This window comes from Aristolochia californica, unplaced genomic scaffold (genome assembly GCF_029961685.1).
Source record: "Aristolochia californica isolate CCGP_79_NKW_82.1479 unplaced genomic scaffold, dmAriCali1.0.hap1 SCAF_13, whole genome shotgun sequence".
Lineage (NCBI taxonomy): Eukaryota > Viridiplantae > Streptophyta > Magnoliopsida > Piperales > Aristolochiaceae > Aristolochia > Aristolochia californica.
This window is the reverse complement of record NW_027181804.1, coordinates 27,267,737-27,286,985: the sequence shown is the minus strand read 5'-3', so window position 1 is coordinate 27,286,985 and position 19,249 is coordinate 27,267,737. Positions and strand designations below refer to the sequence as shown.

At 40.5% G+C, this 19,249-nt stretch overlaps 3 protein-coding genes and 1 long non-coding RNA gene across 8 annotated transcripts; 1 reads left to right on the top strand and 3 right to left on the bottom strand.

Annotated features, from left to right (window-relative positions):
* The first annotated feature begins 88 nt into the window (after window positions 1-88).
* Window positions 89-10,305, top strand: LOC137948227 (uncharacterized). Of its 5 annotated transcripts, none has more exons than XR_011111600.1 (7): window positions 89-484; window positions 587-699; window positions 935-1,095; window positions 8,291-8,355; window positions 8,557-8,713; window positions 9,438-9,685; window positions 9,789-10,305. It is a non-coding gene; the product is annotated as an uncharacterized lncRNA (long non-coding RNA). The 5 variants fall into 5 exon arrangements; XR_011111598.1 differs by having other exon boundaries at window positions 8,557-8,791; window positions 9,801-10,305; XR_011111596.1 differs by having other exon boundaries at window positions 8,557-8,791.
* Window positions 2,707-9,468, bottom strand: LOC137948226 (ABC transporter G family member 45-like). The gene is made up of 17 exons (XM_068794233.1): window positions 9,409-9,468; window positions 9,255-9,305; window positions 8,911-9,001; window positions 8,522-8,823; window positions 6,696-7,294; window positions 6,443-6,603; window positions 6,177-6,284; window positions 5,591-5,746; window positions 5,345-5,505; window positions 4,916-5,248; window positions 4,552-4,842; window positions 4,335-4,418; window positions 4,078-4,211; window positions 3,757-3,984; window positions 3,504-3,675; window positions 3,145-3,399; window positions 2,707-3,040 (listed from the first exon to the last, which is right to left on the bottom strand). Exons 1-17 carry the CDS (start codon window positions 9,466-9,468, stop codon window positions 2,771-2,773), a joined length of 3,456 nt encoding a protein of 1,151 aa, XP_068650334.1. The 3' UTR covers window positions 2,707-2,770.
* A 4,615-nt stretch (window positions 10,306-14,920) lies between the features above and the next one.
* On the bottom strand, window positions 14,921-17,401 carry LOC137948225 (xyloglucan galactosyltransferase XLT2-like). Its single transcript, XM_068794232.1, has one exon. The coding sequence runs from the start codon at window positions 16,912-16,914 to the stop codon at window positions 15,448-15,450; it is 1,467 nt and encodes a 488-aa protein (XP_068650333.1). The 5' UTR covers window positions 16,915-17,401; the 3' UTR covers window positions 14,921-15,447.
* A 269-nt stretch (window positions 17,402-17,670) lies between these two features.
* Window positions 17,671-18,360, bottom strand: LOC137948956 (CDGSH iron-sulfur domain-containing protein NEET). Its single transcript, XM_068795188.1, has 2 exons — window positions 17,962-18,360; window positions 17,671-17,864 (listed from the first exon to the last, which is right to left on the bottom strand). Exons 1-2 carry the CDS (start codon window positions 18,177-18,179, stop codon window positions 17,765-17,767), a joined length of 318 nt encoding a protein of 105 aa, XP_068651289.1. The 5' UTR covers window positions 18,180-18,360; the 3' UTR covers window positions 17,671-17,764.
* Window positions 18,361-19,249: the final 889 nt, after the last annotated feature.

The following is a 19,249-nucleotide window of genomic DNA, read 5'->3' as shown; positions in this document are numbered from 1 at the left end:
ATTCTTTTTTCTATTCCTTGCCCTTGAGGCTATGGTTCTTAGGAATAGATGACAACCCAACAAATATTTTGGAGGGGAAGAAGAAACCTGTCATGCCATTTACAAATTCTTTTTTTCTCATCTAGGCCATGTTTTGAGGACTAATGGCCTCAAGTAGGTGAACAAATTCCCAATTATCATAAGCGGGGACTTTAGGCACATGTCATTTTCTTCATAGGAGGTTTTTGACAAGGATCATTTCAAGACCGACGATAACATGGGGCAAGTTTATGTTTACCTCTAGGCGATCGCATCAGCTGCTAGGCTGAAGCAAGTCTTACAAGCCTTGGGGGGAGAGACGAAGATACAAAAGGAGGTGCCGGCGAAGGAGAACTGCTTGGTGAAGGATAGCTTGTGAGCACGGGCAGGATGTGGGGTGAGGCTTTCCGATGTCAAGACTGGAGAGACAGACTTGAAGATCGGTTGATTTAATACATTCTAATGGGTAATATTTCTGCTGGATTTTGTTTCCTATCAATGGCGCGGCTCTGTTTTTTCTCACATATTACAGTTTCCGATTCCAGTTTTTTGTTGTCTGTTTTTGCAGTTCCATGTCCCCTGTATTACTACCATCAGAAGCACCCCATCAACTTCATCCTCCTCGCCCTCCTTACAGTTTCCTTCAGCATGGTGATCAGCATCATTTGAGCTTCACAAGCGGTAATGATCCTATCCTCTCTTGCCATCTAATCCATTGAAGAGGCCTTGTCTTACTGTGATTGATTGTCTGAATTTGCTACATTACTGTTTTAATTGTATGAAAGAATGACGCATACAAATCTTGTCAAGGGAAATACTAGTTGCTACTGGTTGAATATTGCGCTCCCCTGCTATGCTTTCTGCTCTCTGCCATATCATTAACTGGTCCTCTTCTGTTGATTGGTTTGCAAAACAGGAAAGGTAATTCTGGAAGCGGGCGTTCTCACTACTTCAGTGGTCGGAAGTCTTATCGTGTACACATTCTGGGCTGCAAGCAGAGGCAAGGATTTTGGCTTTCTAGGGCGATTGCTGTTCAGTTCTATCATTGCTCTGTAAATTGTGTTCGGTCTGTGTCAGGTAACAAGCTGAGTACGCATAGCTGCAAACTATTTGAAAATTGAATTCCTGGTTCTGCTTTTAACTCTTTTAAAAACAACGCCCCTTTTCTTTTCCCTATGTATCTTTTCATTCTTTTCTCAATTTCACCCAGCTAATTTTGGCTGATTATTTTAGTTTATCAATTAACTTTCTTAGAGATTGTTTACTACGTGAATTCTTCAATCATTTTTTCCACAATGATATACTCGAGTTGTGATTTGCCATTTTCAGCTTTGTATTTCCAATTTGGGTTGTTTCTGGGTGTAAAAATATTATGACACGGGAATGGGAGGAGGTGGATGGTGAATGATTTCTGGGTCTTATGAATTAGTGAGCAGTAAGGGGTTCTTGTACTTGGTTCTTCAGCTGAGACCACCTTGGAATCACCATGAGTGTGAATTGAATGATGATGACAAGTCTGATTTGAGGAATGTATGGTGTAAATTGTTAAGGAGTGATTGGGGGCTTCTAGAGTGTAAATTGTAATAGGCTTAGGGGTGGCTGTGCCTTAGCAAGTGCGCTTGTAGGCCAGTCAAACAAATATCAATAGAACTGGTTTTTCTTTTTCGGGGGTAGGAGATGGACTAGACAAACTATTCTTTTGCTGTTGTGCCTGCTCTAGCCCCTTCTCTCCCCTGGGCAGTTTTTTCTCTCTCTTCCTCTCTCGCTCTCTTCTATTGCAACCTCTCATTCTCCACTTTATTACTACTCCAGTTATCACCCCTAACTTGAATACATTGAAAGCAAACTCGGTCTTTTGATAAACCAGTTGCAAGTTTCTAAGTTAATGGAGGCTGTTTTGCTAATTCTATGAGTTTTCGTCTCTTTATCCAGAATGTAACTAATGCCAAATCTCAATTTCTTGGCCATAACAACTTGACAGTTAACCTGTTTCTGACGATTATCTGGAGTTATAGTCTCATCACTCTTGGTATTTACAGGATTAGATCTCTTTCAGTAGTCTGCAGCTCCAAGCAATCCTGTGTGTGCCATCTTATTCCAGCAATCACCCCAATAGTAACCATGTTTGAAACAGGCTGAAATGTGTAATTCATAGATGACAGTAAAAGATGGTTAATGCAATGTATCAATTTGTCATGATCTACGTATCTTCAGGGTTTACCATGAGCCATACATCTTAAATCAAAATTCAATACTCCTCTCTTTGCCCCCGCCAATTGCTTTTCCTTTTTTTTTTTTTTAACCTCTTGGAGCACATGGTGGATAAATCTTGCACCACAGATTCTGGTTTTTCATTTTTCTAACCTGTTGTTGGACCTCCAAATTCTGAATTCCAAATGAAAGCAGTATGCAGTCATCAAGTGCACAAGCGGAAAACATCTACCCTTGAACACTGGTTTGCTCAAGTAGCATTTATTGGATCTAAGTAAATTTTCAAACAGATATCAATTATCTACAAGGTTAAGCATGAAATGTTCCCTGTAATTAATAACTTGATTGGGCCTTATAGTAACAAGTTATTGTGTATACTTGAGGTCTGGCTAGTACCTCGTTTGCAGATTTGGTATAGCATTGTGAATGGATGCCATGCTGCAAGATCATTTGCCAATTGACAAGGTTTCTGTAAATTGTAGTTTTCCTTGTTACTTGTGTACTCATCTTGTACACGAAATACTACCATTAGGTTGTTTCTTTATCTTCTCTGGAAGTTCAGATGTTTGATGCTGAATCCGTATACAAACAGGAAAAGGAATATTATTACAAAGTGCAGGGACAACATCAGTCCCAAATGGTTAGAGCTTAAACCCATGTAAGTGTTCAGGAATTCTTTAACAGTCTGATCTGGTAGCCCTGGAAAGTGGATGAGATCGGTTCTGTCTCCCAGCTGCGAAATCATCAAACCATAAACAGTCCATGCAGCAGGGTCGGCCCAGTAGAACCATCTCCACCACTTTGGAATCATCTGTGCCACGGACCAGTTGCTTGGTAAAAAGCACAAAGAATCCTGGAACTCAAAGAAAAAAGGAGACAAAATGGTAACAAGGTTGAATGAGGCAAGAGTCTTACTGGTCTGGCAATGAAGAAACCTGAGAAGATATTCCACATAACAAAAATGAGGAATGAGAGTGCAGCGGCTATTTCCTGGTTTGGCGTGAATGAAACTGTCATCATCCCCAATAATGAGAAGTAGACGAAGTTAAGGAATATGAAGGAGAAGAACCAGAGGAATTTTGCCACTTCCCACTGGAACCCGATCATCCAATATACCGTGAAGGTGTAGATTATGACTTGAATGATAATATATGGTATTTCATTAGCTACCTGTAGAAGTAAATGTTAGGAGCAATGATGAGAAATAGCACAGCACTGACAATATGACAAGAGGATCTTGGTAATATTACAGCTGTTTGAGATCTCCATTATACCTGAGCAATGGCATAAGACATGGAAGAGTACATTCGGGCTGATCTTTCCCTGTAAAAGACAGTTCGCTCCAACCCTACAATGGGTTGCACTGTGCATGTAATTGGAAATCCAAGAAACAAGGCTGATCCATATAATGCTCCTAAAATGTTGAAGACGTCTTGGGCCTTATTTCTGTTGTTTCGATAGGTTGTTCATGTGAGAATAGAATTCATACAAACAAATCAAACAAGAAGAAATAAGTTCAAGGCTTACATGTTTGAACCGATATCCCAAAATATGGTGCCGAAGAGGAAGGAAGCCACAGCTGTGTTAACAAAACGAAGGACATTATGCTCAGGGTCTTTCCAATAGGACTGATTCTGTTTCCACAAGCATGCTATGCACTGAGTTCCGAAGCTCTGCGTGTACTTGGATGAGAAATGGAGGTCTTCAAAGTGTGATTTTGGTTTGCTTAGCTCATTCACAAGTTCCGAGTTTTTCCTTCATTCAGATACATAACAAAACTCAGACAATTATCCTGAATTGGGTGATTTCTGAAGTAGGCAATGTCAATAAATGATTTGCTGCACTTACACTTGTAAAGGTGACTGTGAAAAGATCTGTGCAAAGTCAATATCAAGCTGATACTCCATTGCAGAAGAGCTCACATCTAACATCCATGCCGCTGGGTTTTGTCCATCTTTGATTTTTGGAACCCCTGGAATACCCTGTAGAGATGTGGTTGTGACAATGTCTTTGACTTTTTTATGTCCTTGGAAAGGATACAACCACTGGAAAGAATAGATGCTAGTAAAGAATTCAAACAATGCATAGGAATCGTATCTTCTTACCTCAAAGTATTGTAGCATGTTCTGTGATAAATGGCCAAGAGGTCCACCATAGATGAGTTGTCCTCCTTTCTTCATCAGTAGCAACTGCATCAAATTTTAAAAGAAAACTTTCTCTAGGCTTTGGCTGGTAAGAATGGCTTCCTTTGGTAATTTTTACTGTTATTATATCTTATCCATGTATTGTACTTGGAAATAGGAAATAAACTTCAGGACTCACCTCATCAAAAGCTTCAAATATCTCTATGCTAGGCTGATGAATTGTGCACACAACAGTTCGTCCAGTGTCAACTGTATTCCTCACTGTCCTCATTACAATGGCTGCAGCCCTGGCATCCAATCCGGAAGTTGGTTCATCCATGAAAATGATTGAAGGGCTGGAAACCAATTCCACCGCAATTGTTAATCTTTTTCTTTGTTCGGTGGAAAGGCCACTAACCCCAGGAAGGCCAACCATTGCATTCTTCAATGGCTTGAGCTCAATCAAGTCCAAGACTTCGTCCACAAATGCCTGTGAAATACAAACATCCACTCAACCATAATTAACTTCTTAAGGTCATAGACTGAAGGTGAGAGAAACTTACTTTTTTTGTTTGGGATTTAATTTCTGAAGGCAATCGTAGCCATGCAGAATACTCAAGTGACTCGTAAACAGTAACAAAAGGAGAGTGAATGTCATTCTGTTCACAGTAACCTGAGATTCTGGCAAAAGTTTCTTGTTGTTTTGGATAACCAGAGATAGTAATTCTTCCCTCTGTATATCCTCCTATCTTTCTTCCCGCTAAAACATCAAGTAACGTTGTTTTGCCTGCTCCTGTTACCCCCATTAATGCGGTTAGCATTCCAGGTTGAAAAGCACCACTAACATCCTTTAGAAGTTGAAGCCTTTTACCATGAAATCCATGTTTTCTCATTTCCTGATACAGAAAATTAAATGACATTTAAATTTATTATGTCATCGATTATCATGAAGGGGTAAAAAGTTACTGAATACAATCAGTAAAAATACGTACGATGGGCATGTCAACAAAGTAACTAATGTGGCTGAAAGTAAGGGTAATAGGTTGAAAAGGTAACAGCATAGCTGTGACATCTTTTTCATCCATGTTAGCGTTCATGGTCTTCTTTGTCCTTTTGTTCTCATTGGCTGGAGCAGATTGATGTTTCTTTGGAGCTGAAATTGACAAGAATGACAGTCAGCAAGGAGAATATTTACTAGTATCTAGTGGAATGGAGGCTGTATGGATATGATATCATACCCTTGAAATATTCTAAGCCCAAAAAGCTTAAGACATTGAAGAGAAGAGAAAATCCCAGTAAAGTGCCGATTGAAATCCAATACCAGTGCCACTCAGTGAACATTCCTCTTGATCTAAGAATGGCCTTACCAACAGTATCTTCATCAACATTGTTGTCTTGTATTGGCTGTGACACAAAATAGACTGTTCAGAATTTTCTTTTGATGTTTAAACTTTTGGGAGCATGTGCACAATGCTTCTTTTAGTCAGAAGCACTTACAGCAAATATGGATTCAAACATTCTTCTGGAAGAAAGAATCATGAGAGACATAGCCCACACACTGATACATAAGTTCTATCAATATGCTATAGGTGCTGAAGTCCACATTTTGAAGTTCCAATTTAACCGTTTCTCTCATCCATTGAATGATCTTAGCAAAGACATCTTTATGTTCAATCTGAACCTGATTGTTCATTGAGTAGATGTGCAACAGCACCTTGTTGTTATAACCTTTTTTAAAACATGAGAGAGTTTTCTGTTGCTTGGGGGGACATTTTCCCTTCATGTGCCGTGGTGAAGAGAAATAGTTGTCATATAATGCAAAACTTACCATATTCCATCTGTTGTCAAGGAATTCATTAATTGCGACTGCATTCTGTGCATACGTTAAGGGAGATACCCAACTGGCCCATGCCCACCATGACTTGAGGTTATCTGTGTAGGGACGAAGACATAAAACAGTAAACAAAACTAACATTGACAGATACCTGGCATCCTTGAGAAAATAAAGGAAGAAAAGAGGATACTATTCCTGCTTTGCAAAAATACTTGCAGCAAAATCACAAAAATACAGTTGTTAGTTGGATTCTGACCTCTTGATATGACAAAGCCTCCAAGAATATATAATGTCACTAGTGCTGCTGTGGCCAGCATGTTGGACACAACTTGGGTTCTTCCTATGATGGCAATTAAACGGAAGAGACCCATTGACATCTGATGAACAAAAAATAGAGCCAGCAATTGCTGAAAAAATCTACAGAAAACAACAGGAGGAGACGTGAGCGAGGTATCAGTGTTCTCTCATCAAGCTTATACTAAGTAATGAAGAGAAAGAAACTATATTACCTTGCTGCAGAAGGTGCGAATCCAACTGTGAAATATGTCAATGTAGTCCATATTCCTGACTCAATCAATGACATGGGGATGCTTAGGAGGAAAATTGATAAGAGGAGAGCCCATCCAGGTAAAAATAACAATTCTCTCTGCCTATAGAAAATTGGTAGCCTTAGAGCTGTCATAGTTAGTTCTGTCATACCATTAAACTTCACAATGACGACTCCACAAAAAACAACTCCCATATACTTATTTCCATCAATGATTGAATTGTGCTTCATATTAGTTCTTAGAAACACTGTCATTATCACAAAAGCTAAAAATGATATCTGAACAATCTTGAATATGTGTGTTGGCGAGTTGCGCTTTATGAGGAGCACTTCTCTGCTGAAGCATGCCTTGAGGACCTTCCACTTGGGAAGCTGATACATTTCATGTGAAAGAGTGGAAGAGTCATTTTCGGGTTGACTATAGGGTTGCTGTAACTCCTCCTTAATAAGCCTTCCAAGTGGGTAGGAATGGAATGATTCGGCAAATGTTTCCACCGGAATATACTGATACATCATTTGCTTATCAGACCAGTACTGCTCCTGATCCATCTTTGAGATCACCTGTCCTTGAGAATCATATATTTATATGTTTAGTTGGTGACAGTTTTATAGTAATGTTCATGGACAGCCAAAATATTCTATTGATTGCTCAATGAAATATCCGACTATAGTCTACTAAATCAAGGATCAGCATGGAAGCTGTTCTAAAAGTAACTCTCGTTAAATTATTGGAGAAATGGTTGGGTAACGAGGAGGAAACTAAATGCTCAAAGCTTCTAGGACCCTAGGTAATAGCAAGTGTCCGAGTTTTTTGGTAGTAGATAGGCCGGGGAGTCTGTAGAATGTGCATAAATTCCTAATAATCTTCTTTATGTTTCAAGTGGACTTTGCAATGCTTCAATACCTATGGGAAGGTTAGTGAATATTTAGAAGGCATAAAGATGATACTAAAGAGAAAAAGAGAATAGTGTGAAACAAAGAGTTAGAATTATAAATTAAGAGGAAAAGCATGTTTTATGCTTGTAAGTTTATCCTAATTTTCCAGAGGTAGAAGGTGAAGGTATAGTGAAAAACTACAAATAACATTTCTTACAGATGATGGAACATGTTATGTGATGAGCTATCATATATAACAGTGCACAAAACAAGACTGAATTAGATAGATGAGTGCACCAGATAACATATTTTAAACAGGTGCACAGGATGCTGATTTATTCTGTACCCGGAAGTGCCACTGTTTTTGGCTTTAAGACAACTGCAATCGAAAACTTGTCATCATAAGTAGATATTACTCACTTGCGATTGCTGAATTGCTGCTATTTTTGTCTTTGACATCACTGTAAGTATATATTACCTGCTTGCAATTGCTGTACTGCTGATTTAGGTGGAACATTTGAAATACTGACATTGACCTCAGATTGCTTCAAGTGATTAGTGAAATGAAATTTTGTTCCTATGGGTGAGAGGACTTGCAATGTGCATCACTGTGCTTTGGGAATGTTCAACAATTTGCAAAGGTTGCTTAGATTCTCAAACAAAAGTGTCTTGAATCTACAGGTCTAGTAACACTACATGGGTGGTGGCGTTTAGGTGGGCCAAGTTCATGCATGAAGTGAGCTCAAGTAAGTAACACCCTCAACTGTGTGAGGAAAATATGAAGTGTTTTATCATTTCATGAAAGTCTTGTTTCTTTTCCGGCCTTTTTTTTTTTTTTTTTGCAAAGTAATTGAAACAGCAACCATTGACACTTAATATGAAATAAAAAAAAAATGGTTGCAGACAATGTACCTCTTGAAGGAAGTCTGCGGTGTTCTTTCTTTCAGGACACTTGAAGCCCATGGATGCAAAAAATTCAAGAACATTTTCTCGGGGGCCCTGGTAAACAATCTGTCCTTCACATAGGAGGATAATGTCATCAAAGAGTTCAAACGTTTCTGGCTGTGGTTGAAGCAGAGAAATAACCATGGTGAAATCCATCAGGTGAACCATCTGACTCAGAAACTTGATGATCTCAAAGGTTGTGGAGCTGTCCAATCCAGTAGATATGTCATCCATGAGGTAAGTTCTTGCTAGACCTACCAGCATCTCCCCTGCAGAAAAAGTCTTCCATTAATGGAGGTTGTCTCATGCACATTTGTTGTAAGGCAATTGATTAAATCATTTTTGCAGTAATTTACCAACAGTGACTCGCTTCTTCTGCCCTCCCGAAATACCCCTTCTCATTGCATCTCCTATCATGATATCCGAGCACTCTGACAATCCCAGTATCTGCAAAACAGAAAGACTAACAATCGGTAAAGGCAGACTGGTTTCTGCATTTCCAGAATGACTTTTTTGCCGTTCCCATCAGTTTTTGGGTGATCCGTGCGATCAAATGGTACTAATTAGTGTAGTTTCACATATCGTAGATGATTTTCTGTCGACTTTTGTGATTGTTGTTTGGTAATAGATGAAACCAGTCTTTCGATCTAAATGTAATGGCATTATTGTCGTTCAAAGAGTCGTCAATGAGAAATGGTACCTCGAGTACGTATTCTGTTACAAAGTTCCTTCCGTCTTTGTCCTCAGCAGCCTGTATCCGAAATTGGAAACTCAGAAACAAGAAATTACAGTCTTTGTATGTTCTGCTCCGTTTTTCTTTTTCATAGTTTATGACGGTATAGTGAGGAACATACCTTGATAAAGGCGTCAATTTCTGGATCAGCTTCAATGTCTGCGTTTCCACCTTTCATCATCGATTCTGTCAAAAGTACAAGTCAGGTCTCATTCCAATGACAACTCGTGAAATTCTCGGACGGCAGAAGGAATCCCACCGGAAGTCTCTCCGGCATCCAACATGAGCCTCGCAAAGTCCAGCGTCTCTCTCACTGTCATCTCCGCATGGTGGAAATCAAACTGACTAACGTATGCACAGGCGCGTTGCGGGATGAAGTAGCTCAAGTCTTGGCCATTGTAAGTTACTCTCCCATGTACCTGTTTGTTGAAATGCCCAAAAGACAACCAAACAGTACAAAACTCCTTCAATTGATGGCAGTAAACAATTAATGGCAGACAGATCTTCTTGCAGACCTACCCTAAGTCTCGAATCCAGCTTTCCGGCTAAACCAAGGAGGAAGGTAGACTTTCCACAACCCGGCGGCCCGAGAACGAGAGTCATCCTGTCAGATACATGAATTACGACATGCAGATTTCAGTGATGGGTTGCAAGAACTACAGATAAAGACTCTCATGGGACGACGATAATGGAGAGAGCTCATGCGATTCGTGCAGCGAAGTTCAGGATAGTTTCTTCTTTTTATATGTCGGAAAATAGAAAAAGCACGGAGAACTACTATGCTAGAACCTCTTTGCGTCACTGTGTTTGAGTCTTGTAATTGCTAGTTCTGTATGATATGAACAGAGAAGAGCGATTCAAGCTACTCCCTGTAAAAATCTTCTGGGAACTTTTGCTTTCCTTCCGTAGATGCTGGGAAGTAATCAGAAACTGAGAAAATTAACGACACAGAGAAGGACGTACCTGGTTGGTCTTATTATCCCACTTAATCTATCAAGAATCTTTAGAGGCTTCTTCCTTGATGCTAGCAAGCCTAGAACTTCCTGTCACCATTAAAAACTATATTTGTGTTATTAGCTATCAAAGAGCAATCTTCTCCATTTGATGAGCTCAACATCAAGCTGGTCAGGTGTTTTTCAAGAATTTTCTCCGTTCAATGTGCCGTGGATCTTTCAGAAGCTCTTTCCTGTGTAGATATCTCATTTCACTGCGTTTAATATTAATCTAATAATTTATACGAGTAAACAGACCCAGGTGCTTGAGAAGATGGATTAAGTAGTAACGATCAGTTGGGTTCTGGACAAAACAAACAATGGATAAGTTCTCAAATGGAGAATGAATCCTTCTTCTGAGCTTGCAAATCTCCCTTTTGAGAGATTCTAGCAGTCGTTTAGAGCCATTTTGTGGATTAAATACAGTCGCACTTTACAATCTTTGTCTGGAACTGGAAGAAAGAACTGAAAGCGGAAAATTCCGAACCTGAGTGAAGTTGATAGTTGAGTTAAGCAGAGTGGGAAGAGCTCGCCTGCCATAAAGCACGCAGGCTTCTACGCACAAATCCTCGAACCGAACTTCAATCTTCGTCGCATTGATGCCCAACCTACAAAAACAAATACCAACCACAACCCATGCAAAAATCAGCTCTCTTTTTTTTTTTTCATGAAAAAACCAATTCTCCTGTGGACGGTTCTTGCCTAGCTTTCCTGTCTCGCAATCTGCGCAGGAGATCTTCGTTGTCGGAGTGCGTTATCCTTCTCGTCCCATCAACCCGTTCCATGACTAGCTCTTCTTCTTAGTCGTCCTCTCTCAGGTGCTTCAGGCCACTCGGGTCTCTCCTGTCTGTCTTCTTGCTGGTAAGCTGTCCTCCCTGAGATGGCGAATGTATTTGTAGAGACTCGATTTCACGATGGCATCAACCTTCATAAATGTTGTTGGGTGTTTAAACTTTAAGAAATATTTAGCAAAATACCAGATTTAAAAACTCTATTTACCAAATATTAAATTCCTTCTCTCTTCGCGAATTCCTCCTACTGTTTCCTCTCTTGATCAGCTTGAAATTATCTGGGTCGACATTGACAAAAAAAACACTGGTTCCATTGCTTACTGCTCTTCACTGTAATAGAACATGGCGGGCAACCAACGTGGTTGATAAAGTTGGGAAAGTACGCCTGGTGGGGGACTCCATTGAGCTTCTTTTAACGCACTGACATTGTTATAAATTCTTAAACTTAAACTGTTGAGACGTAACGCTCAGTTCCATATCCATCCATGCATCTAGCTACTGTGTTGTCTCGAACAAAATGAATAAGAATACAAGTAAAAGTTTGATTCTTCGATCGTCTGTAAAACCCAGTAGATGAAAATGTAAAACGATGGAGAGATGAAAGATGAAACAGAAGGGTCGATCGTGTTCAAGAGTGTGCTTGGTATGAGCACAGAGAAGGAAGCAACAAATCTGCCTGGCTTTAGTCCGTCTTTTTGGCATGAACTGGCACACTGAATGAATGGCAAACACTGCTGCCTTGTGGGTGATTATTCCGTGTACGACTGAGTAACTTTCGAAATTGAATTCTCATCTGGCCCGAGGATTTAGAAATTTGCTACGCTTTATATCTGAAAATCGAATTGGTTGTAACAGTTGAGACGTAATGTCGAAGCACCGTAGCACCATAATTGTTCTTGGTATACCTGGTCTCTCTCAGGTAGCTTCTGCCATTGATGCTCATTAGTTTATGCTCCCTAAAGTACACGAATCAGAACTTACCGGTAGATAGAATATATTCGGGACAGTTTTTTTTTTGCGGAGTTGTGGAACCTAATCAATGCCCTAAGCTGAGTTAGAACGCGGATTGACCTTCACGGTAAGGTCGTCGTGGGGTTGGAAGGGGGGCAGGGTCCGCCCCAGCCAGGTCCACGATATATTAGTTGTTGTTTCATTAAGGGCAGTTTGGGAATTTTACTCTTGTATCGTTGTTGCCCTTGTTTCCTCTTTATATTTGGGGCACCGCTATTAGGGTTTTAATCATCTGAGGAGCATCTTGAGTTTCAGCCCTAGTTTGAGAATTTTACTCTTGTATCGCGGTTGCCCTAGTTTCCTCTTTATATTTGGGGCACCGTTATTAGGGTTTTAATCATCTGAGGAACATCTTGAGTTTCAGCTCGAGAGAGCTTAGAGAAAACAACTATAAGTATGTACGATTTCTCTTGTAAATTAGCTTACTCCATTAACAAATTAGCTTTCAAGATTAGAGCTCTCAATTAACAAATTATATTTTAAAATAAAATATATACTTATTAACACCTCGGTTTGGGTTGGATTTAAGAGCTAACCTAGCACCAACCAATCACCGTGTGGGGTTTTTGGAAAAACTTGTCCTCACCCTCCATTACCTCTCGAGTTTTCAAAAAGGAATTTGTCCACAAGTATAAAACTAGAGTTGGGGAATAAGTTTATCGACTCTAATATCTAATGTTTGATTTCTCTGCCTAACACTTCAAATTAAAAACTTAAACTACTATGCAATAATTGAATTTAGTACGTAAATGTGGAACACCAGATGATAATCACATAAAGGATGGTTCGCAATCCAAACTCAAGTTGCTATGTTTACTTTCAATTTTACTTTGCATTTTTTAGTTAAATCCATAAAATAAAATAAAAAATGAACAATACTTACAATTGATTGACAGGTCAAATTACATTAATTGCCACCTATGAGATTTATAGTAGCCAAAACTAGGCACACTATACTAGACCTATAAAGGGGCTTATAACAAAATTCAACCAACAAGGGGTACTTGAGCGAGGCCTTGGACAAGTTTTGTCCAATTACAATGCAAACGATTCTTGCAACCTTAAATTTTGCTTTTTAATGGGCATATATCACAATAATATTTTTTGTTCCCCCTTCTTAAAATTTTTATGTGTACATGGTAGTAGCAATTTCTTAATTTTTTTTGTATGGTTATTGTTAAAGAAGATAGTGACTGTGTATGTAATTAAGTGCGTAAGTGGTATGAGATGTAATTATTAAATAAGTTATTTCTTTAAGTCATATATTAGGGTTTTAACCATCACAAAGTATAAATAAGAAGCAAGAAGGAGGGCATTACACAAGCTTGAGTTTTCTCCTCACTTTTCATCACACTCTTGATTCACATACTTTCTCTTTTCACACTTTTTCTTCTCTTCTTCTTCTTCTCCTACCTTTTTCGCTCAAACCCTAAACGTTCTAAACATGTAATCCTAAAATATAACATGGTATCAGAATAGGGATTCTAAGGTTGTGGTTCAAATCTGCTCAAAAGTGTTGAGTAAACAAAGGAGACAATTTCCCCAACAAGTAGAGAGACAAAGATAGTTGTTTTTTTTAAAGATGGAAAACTACCATGGATGAAAGGAAATCCACCTCTGGCTATTGTATAACTATTGGAGGGAATCTAGTCATGTAGAGAAGCAAAAAATAAAATGTGGTAGCAGAGTCAAGTGTAGAAGCTGAGTACATGTCTATGGCACTTATAGTAACTGGGCTAATGTGGTTCTAATCCTTCATGATTGAGTTGTGATTTCATGTATTTGAACCTATACAACTTCATTGTGATAATCAAGCTGTTATTCACATTGTAACCAACCCAATGTTTCATGAAAGAATGAAACATATTGAGATAGATTATCACATTGTTTTTAAAAAGTTGTAAGCTAGTGTGATTTCCATACAATACATCCAACCTACGAATAAGAAGCAAGGGGGAGGGCACTACACGCGCTTGAGTTTTCTCCCCTCTTTTCACTCACGTGCTCTCTCTTTTCTCACTTTCTATTCTCTTATTCTTGTCCTACCTTCTTCACTCAAACCCTAAACGTTCTAAGCATGCAACCCTAGAATCTAACAATTATTATGCACACCGACTACTTAAATTTTGATTTTCTATAAACACTAATTTGTGCCTTCAAGTTTATGCCTTTTGAAAGTTCTCTTCTTTCCCGGCTTTTAATTCTTTTTTTTTTCTACCTGCTAAGTGTTAATCTTTGGCTTGAAATCCTAAACTAGGGTTTGAAGGAAAAAAAACTCATTTGAAATCTTTCATGCATTGACTTACCATGCACACAAGGAGACTACAACAATTCATGTCTATTTTGGCAAGTTTACTGTTTAGTTTTTTGGCTTTGATTTCTGTCTTGTAGAGGAAACTATTTAATTGCACCTCCAAATTGTTGGCTCAAAGTTGTCATTACATACACTTGAATTTAATTTTTTTTCTTTTTTTCTTGAGAAATTCAGTTATGCTTTCCAAGAATTAGTGTTGCCTCATCTTAACACTTCTTCTAATTCTTTCCCGACTTTTACTTTTATGGTATGGTGACATGTACATGGTCGATGATGTGTTAAGTGACATGGCACTAATTCTTTAAGTGCTGATTTGGTGTGATGACATGGTGACACGTAAGTGGTCAAAACTAACGTAACACTTTTGTAATATACACCCGTAAAAAGTTTGGTATTTTTATATTAAATTTGAAAGTTAGTTATTTATGTTAATATTTATAAAACATGGGTAATATAGTAAAATTCCCTCTCTTATTTTCTCATTTTCTTTTCTCCTCTCCTCATTTTTCTCCTCCTCAGCTCATCTTCTTTTTTTCCCCTCACAGTTCTCTTCTCTTCTCATTTTTTTGGGATGCTTCGTTGGTCGAAAATGACTTCACGACCACCGGAGCTCCGTCTAGGGGCCTCAGAGTTGGCTAGAAGGCGCCATGGCGCGGCCTTCCACCTCTCTACCAACGAAGAGGGCTCTCATGCGAAAGTCGCAGTTGGGTCCTTCATTTGATTCACTTTCCTTCCATTCCGAGTGTAGGTCCTGATGTCAAACTAAGAAAGCAAAGAGTTTTCCTGAGGACACTCCAAATGTACACTGCAATGGATTCCATCTTTAACTGGTATCGCAATAGCATTCAAAAACTGCTTGAAGATCTTGAAAATGGTTCTTATGATCTTCCCTTCTCTGACAATGAATCTATCTCCGTGACTGTTCATCTTCTCTGTTTAATCCTCCACTGTACAGTATTACAATCGAGTTTCAATATACTCTGGACAGAAATATAAAACAAATGGTAGAATTTCACTCTGTTAATTTTTAATGCCCTCTCTCGTCCTCCCTCCTACAGCTCCCTCTTCCTCTGCTGAAACCGTCTCAGAACTCCATCTACTGTAACGTCCAAGGCATCCTCGACGCCGTCCAAACCTTCTTTCGGTGACGCGTACACAAACTTGGGTATGAACTCCACGATCTTTTCCCTCATTTTCCGGATTTTTTCCTTGCCAAGCCTCTCCATAACCGCCTTAATTGACGCCCCGTTCTTGACTAACGCTCGGTCAATGAAAACGGAGTACGCCGCCGGGTCATCCGGCAGGTGCCACCCGTACTGCAGGTACGCCGACCGTCGCCAGAAGAAAACCGGGATCGACCCGGCGATCATGCAGTCGAAGATGGACCGCCGGGTAAAACTATCCCCACGCGGCTGCAGGCAGAACTCCGAGTCCAGAAACAGCTCCAGAGTGGCCGAGCTTTCGTTGGAGCAGCGCGATTCGGAGCAGTCTAATGAGCGACAAGCTCCTCCGGCGGAGGCACACTGCTGCAGCAGGGCCGAGCGGAAATCGTCCTTGAATGCGGACCGGGTGGCTCCGGCGAAACAGAATAGGGTGGTCCTTGTCCGGTTCAGGACGTAGGACTGCCAGCTCCGCAAATCAGCGGCGGTTCTAGGGTGAAAGCCGGTCGGGTACGGCACGCCGACGTCCGAGTCGTCCCAGGGGTTACGCTCGATCAGGAGGCGCGTCACATTCTTCATTCCGGGCATGTACAGGAAGCTACTACCCCAGTCTTCGTTCTCGGACCGCCGGAAGTCCCACGTGATGCGACCGAGCATCATGAAGTGATCCCAGCCGCTTGACCTTTTCCAGGCCTCCTGATCCTGGATCCACCGCAGCAGCATCTCGCAGTGGAAATCCCGCTTTTTCGCACTGTAATTCGACCACAGATACTTTCCCACGGCGAGGCCGCCGTAGAATGGCACGTAAAACGCCGTGGCGGCGTTCGGATCCACCGTACGACACCTGTGTCCGAGCATTCGGTTGTGGTAGATGATCTCCGCGGCAAATTGGTCCGTCCAGAACCAGGCTTGCTTGAGATCCCCCGGCACAAGATCCTTCAAACGATCTGCCGCCGGACGACCAAACCCATCGTTCGAGAGCGCTTCACAGCGCGAATGCCAAGGGTTCAAGGACTCGCAATCGTCGACCAATTCTTTGTTAAATATCACCGGGAGGTCGTACACATAAACGCGACCGTAATCACAGGTCGAGTTAGCGCTGCCGACGGAAGCTTCAGTCGGAAGAGAAAAACGACGAGGCGCCAGGGAGACGGGCAGAAAACGCAATGAGAGAAGGAGGAGGAACTGTAGGGAAAGAATTGCAATAATGAGCCATGCACATGGATGGGCGGCGCCGACGTAAATTCGCAGAACGCAGAGGGGATTGATCTTGCGGTTTATATAATCGGAGGTGAACTTCGCTCTGGTTTTGTGGAGAGGAAGGGGTTCCGCCTGCTTATAGTCGCAGCACGGAAGCATCAGAGATAGATTTCCGGCGACCTCGCCACCGGCAAATGGTCTCCCTTTCGCTTTTTATCGTGGCGCCGGAGGGCTGACTGAAATTTTTGTCGTCAGTCTCGATTGAACTATCACCTGTGCAGGAAGCTTATAGAGCGAAACGTGTCGTCGGAACGTACCGGCGGCGGTACACTGAAACGGTAAACGGAGAAAGAGAGAGCGAGGGTCTACGGTCCACTTAAGATCAGAAACTCGCGTTCTTGGGCCGTTAGATTGGAGGCTTTCATGTGGGACCCAGAGCGGAATTGCGAAAAGAAGCGCCTCTTCGTTCTCCATATAAAAAACGAAATAATGATTGCCGAATCCACTTTACCGGACGTAACCCTTGGATTCAAAATTAGTTAAATGAAGCAACGGGTCCGTATGCTAGCTGTAACGGTTCTAGAAAGTCGCTAAATGACGAACCTCGGTGCGTCCGATCAATTGACATGTAGCGAGCCATGGCACGTTAACCGAAGAAAGTGACACCAAAGTGTCACCAATACATCCAACGGCCGTATTTCATTCGATGATTAATCTACAAGATGCAATGGACGGTGAAGATACGAGCTCCCACTACGGTGAATTATTTAATAGAGAAATTAAAAAAAAGGATGAGAACCCATTTTTAACATTTTAAGTTAAAAAATAAATAAATATTACATTTCATTTTTTAAATTTTTTAATATTTATAAGAATATAATTATTAATATAATAATTTTCAATAAAAAAATAGGGTAAGAACTAAGAAGCATCATTAAAAAGTTAGGGCAATATTCCAGTTCAGATTGTTTAACAGACGAGGAATTTACCGATGAAGATGAACAAATCCTCACTTTTTGATCAGCAAAGGGCCGACGTTATCACCAGTTGCTTTATTGTGCTTCACATGGCTTCCATCGCACAACGGGAACGTCCCTGACCTCCAGCATCTGTTTCTCGCACCACAAAACAGCATAGTATAACTCTGTAAATGTATTATTCTCAAGCTACATCAATGGCGGAGAGCAGATTTTTACTGTTGCATACCTGCAATAGGCAGTGAGAGGCTTTGAGAGTTCAGCGATCTGGACGGAGTCCACCACTTTCTGCTCGTTCTTCCTAATCTCCGGATTAATGGCTTCCGATCTGATGACGCGAGGACGCGTCAACCGTTGTTTGGTGCGACTGCTACTTGGCGTGCTCGGCAACAATGGCGACGGAGAGTAAGATAAACGAGCTCCCACTACGTTCAGAACTGACGCCATTGTCCTCCCGAATGAATCGTTCTGGCAGATAGCTTAGCGTTTTTTAATCTTCTCTGTAGGTAGGGAAGGGATGGAAAAACCTTGAAGGAGGGTTGGAGATTGTCGTGATGGATGAGAGCTTGTGGAGAGCACGCTCTCGGGGAGCTCGTGGAACTGGTGACGACACGTCCTCTTGTTGGCACCATCAAGAAATGAAACGGTAAATTTGATCATTATATCAATTTTATTAATTATTTAATAGTTAAATTTTTATTTTCTTTTTTATTAATTATTTAATTATTAAATTCTTATTTTCTTTTCTTTTTTAGGATTTTATAATTTTTATTAATTATTTAATGATTAAATTCTTATTTTATTTTCTTTTCTTGGAGTTCCAAATAACTTTCAAGCAACCCACAAAAGGTAGTTGTTGTAAAGGTGACAATACTTGGTTTTGTGAGGGCTGCTTTGAATGCACAAATGGAGGGAGAGAGCAATAGGGAGCAATCCTGATGTAAAAGATAGGAAGGAGATGTAAAAGATAGGAAGGTTGCTACCTGGGCTAGAATGAGGAAGAAGAAGGTCTAAAGAGAAGTAAAGATAACGAAGAAGAAGAAGAAGGGAGAGAGAGAGAGAGAGAGAGCAAGAGGTAGCATTAATAGAAACATAAAAGGGTATGTCAATATTGTCATAGGACAACATGGACAATCCTGATGTAAAACATAGGAAGGTAAAGATAAGGAAGAAGAAGAGGAAGAAGAAGAAAGAAGAACGGAGAGAGAGAGAGAGAGAGGAAGCATTAGTAGAAACATAGAAGGGTATATCAATAATGTCATAGGACAACATGGAGATTTGCTACTTGGGGAAGAACGAGGAAGAAGAAAGAACAAGGCCTAAAGAGAAGCAAAGATAATGAGGAGGAAGGCCAAAGAGAAAGAACAAGATAGTAGGGGGTATATGTGAGGAAGGGTAGCAAAGGAGAAGAGAGCCAAATAAATACCCAGTTTGGAAGTGCTCTAATGGTTGTTATGGCAATTTGTCCTCCCTCAACTATATGGCCTAATACTTGCATTAACTAAAGCTCCAATTCA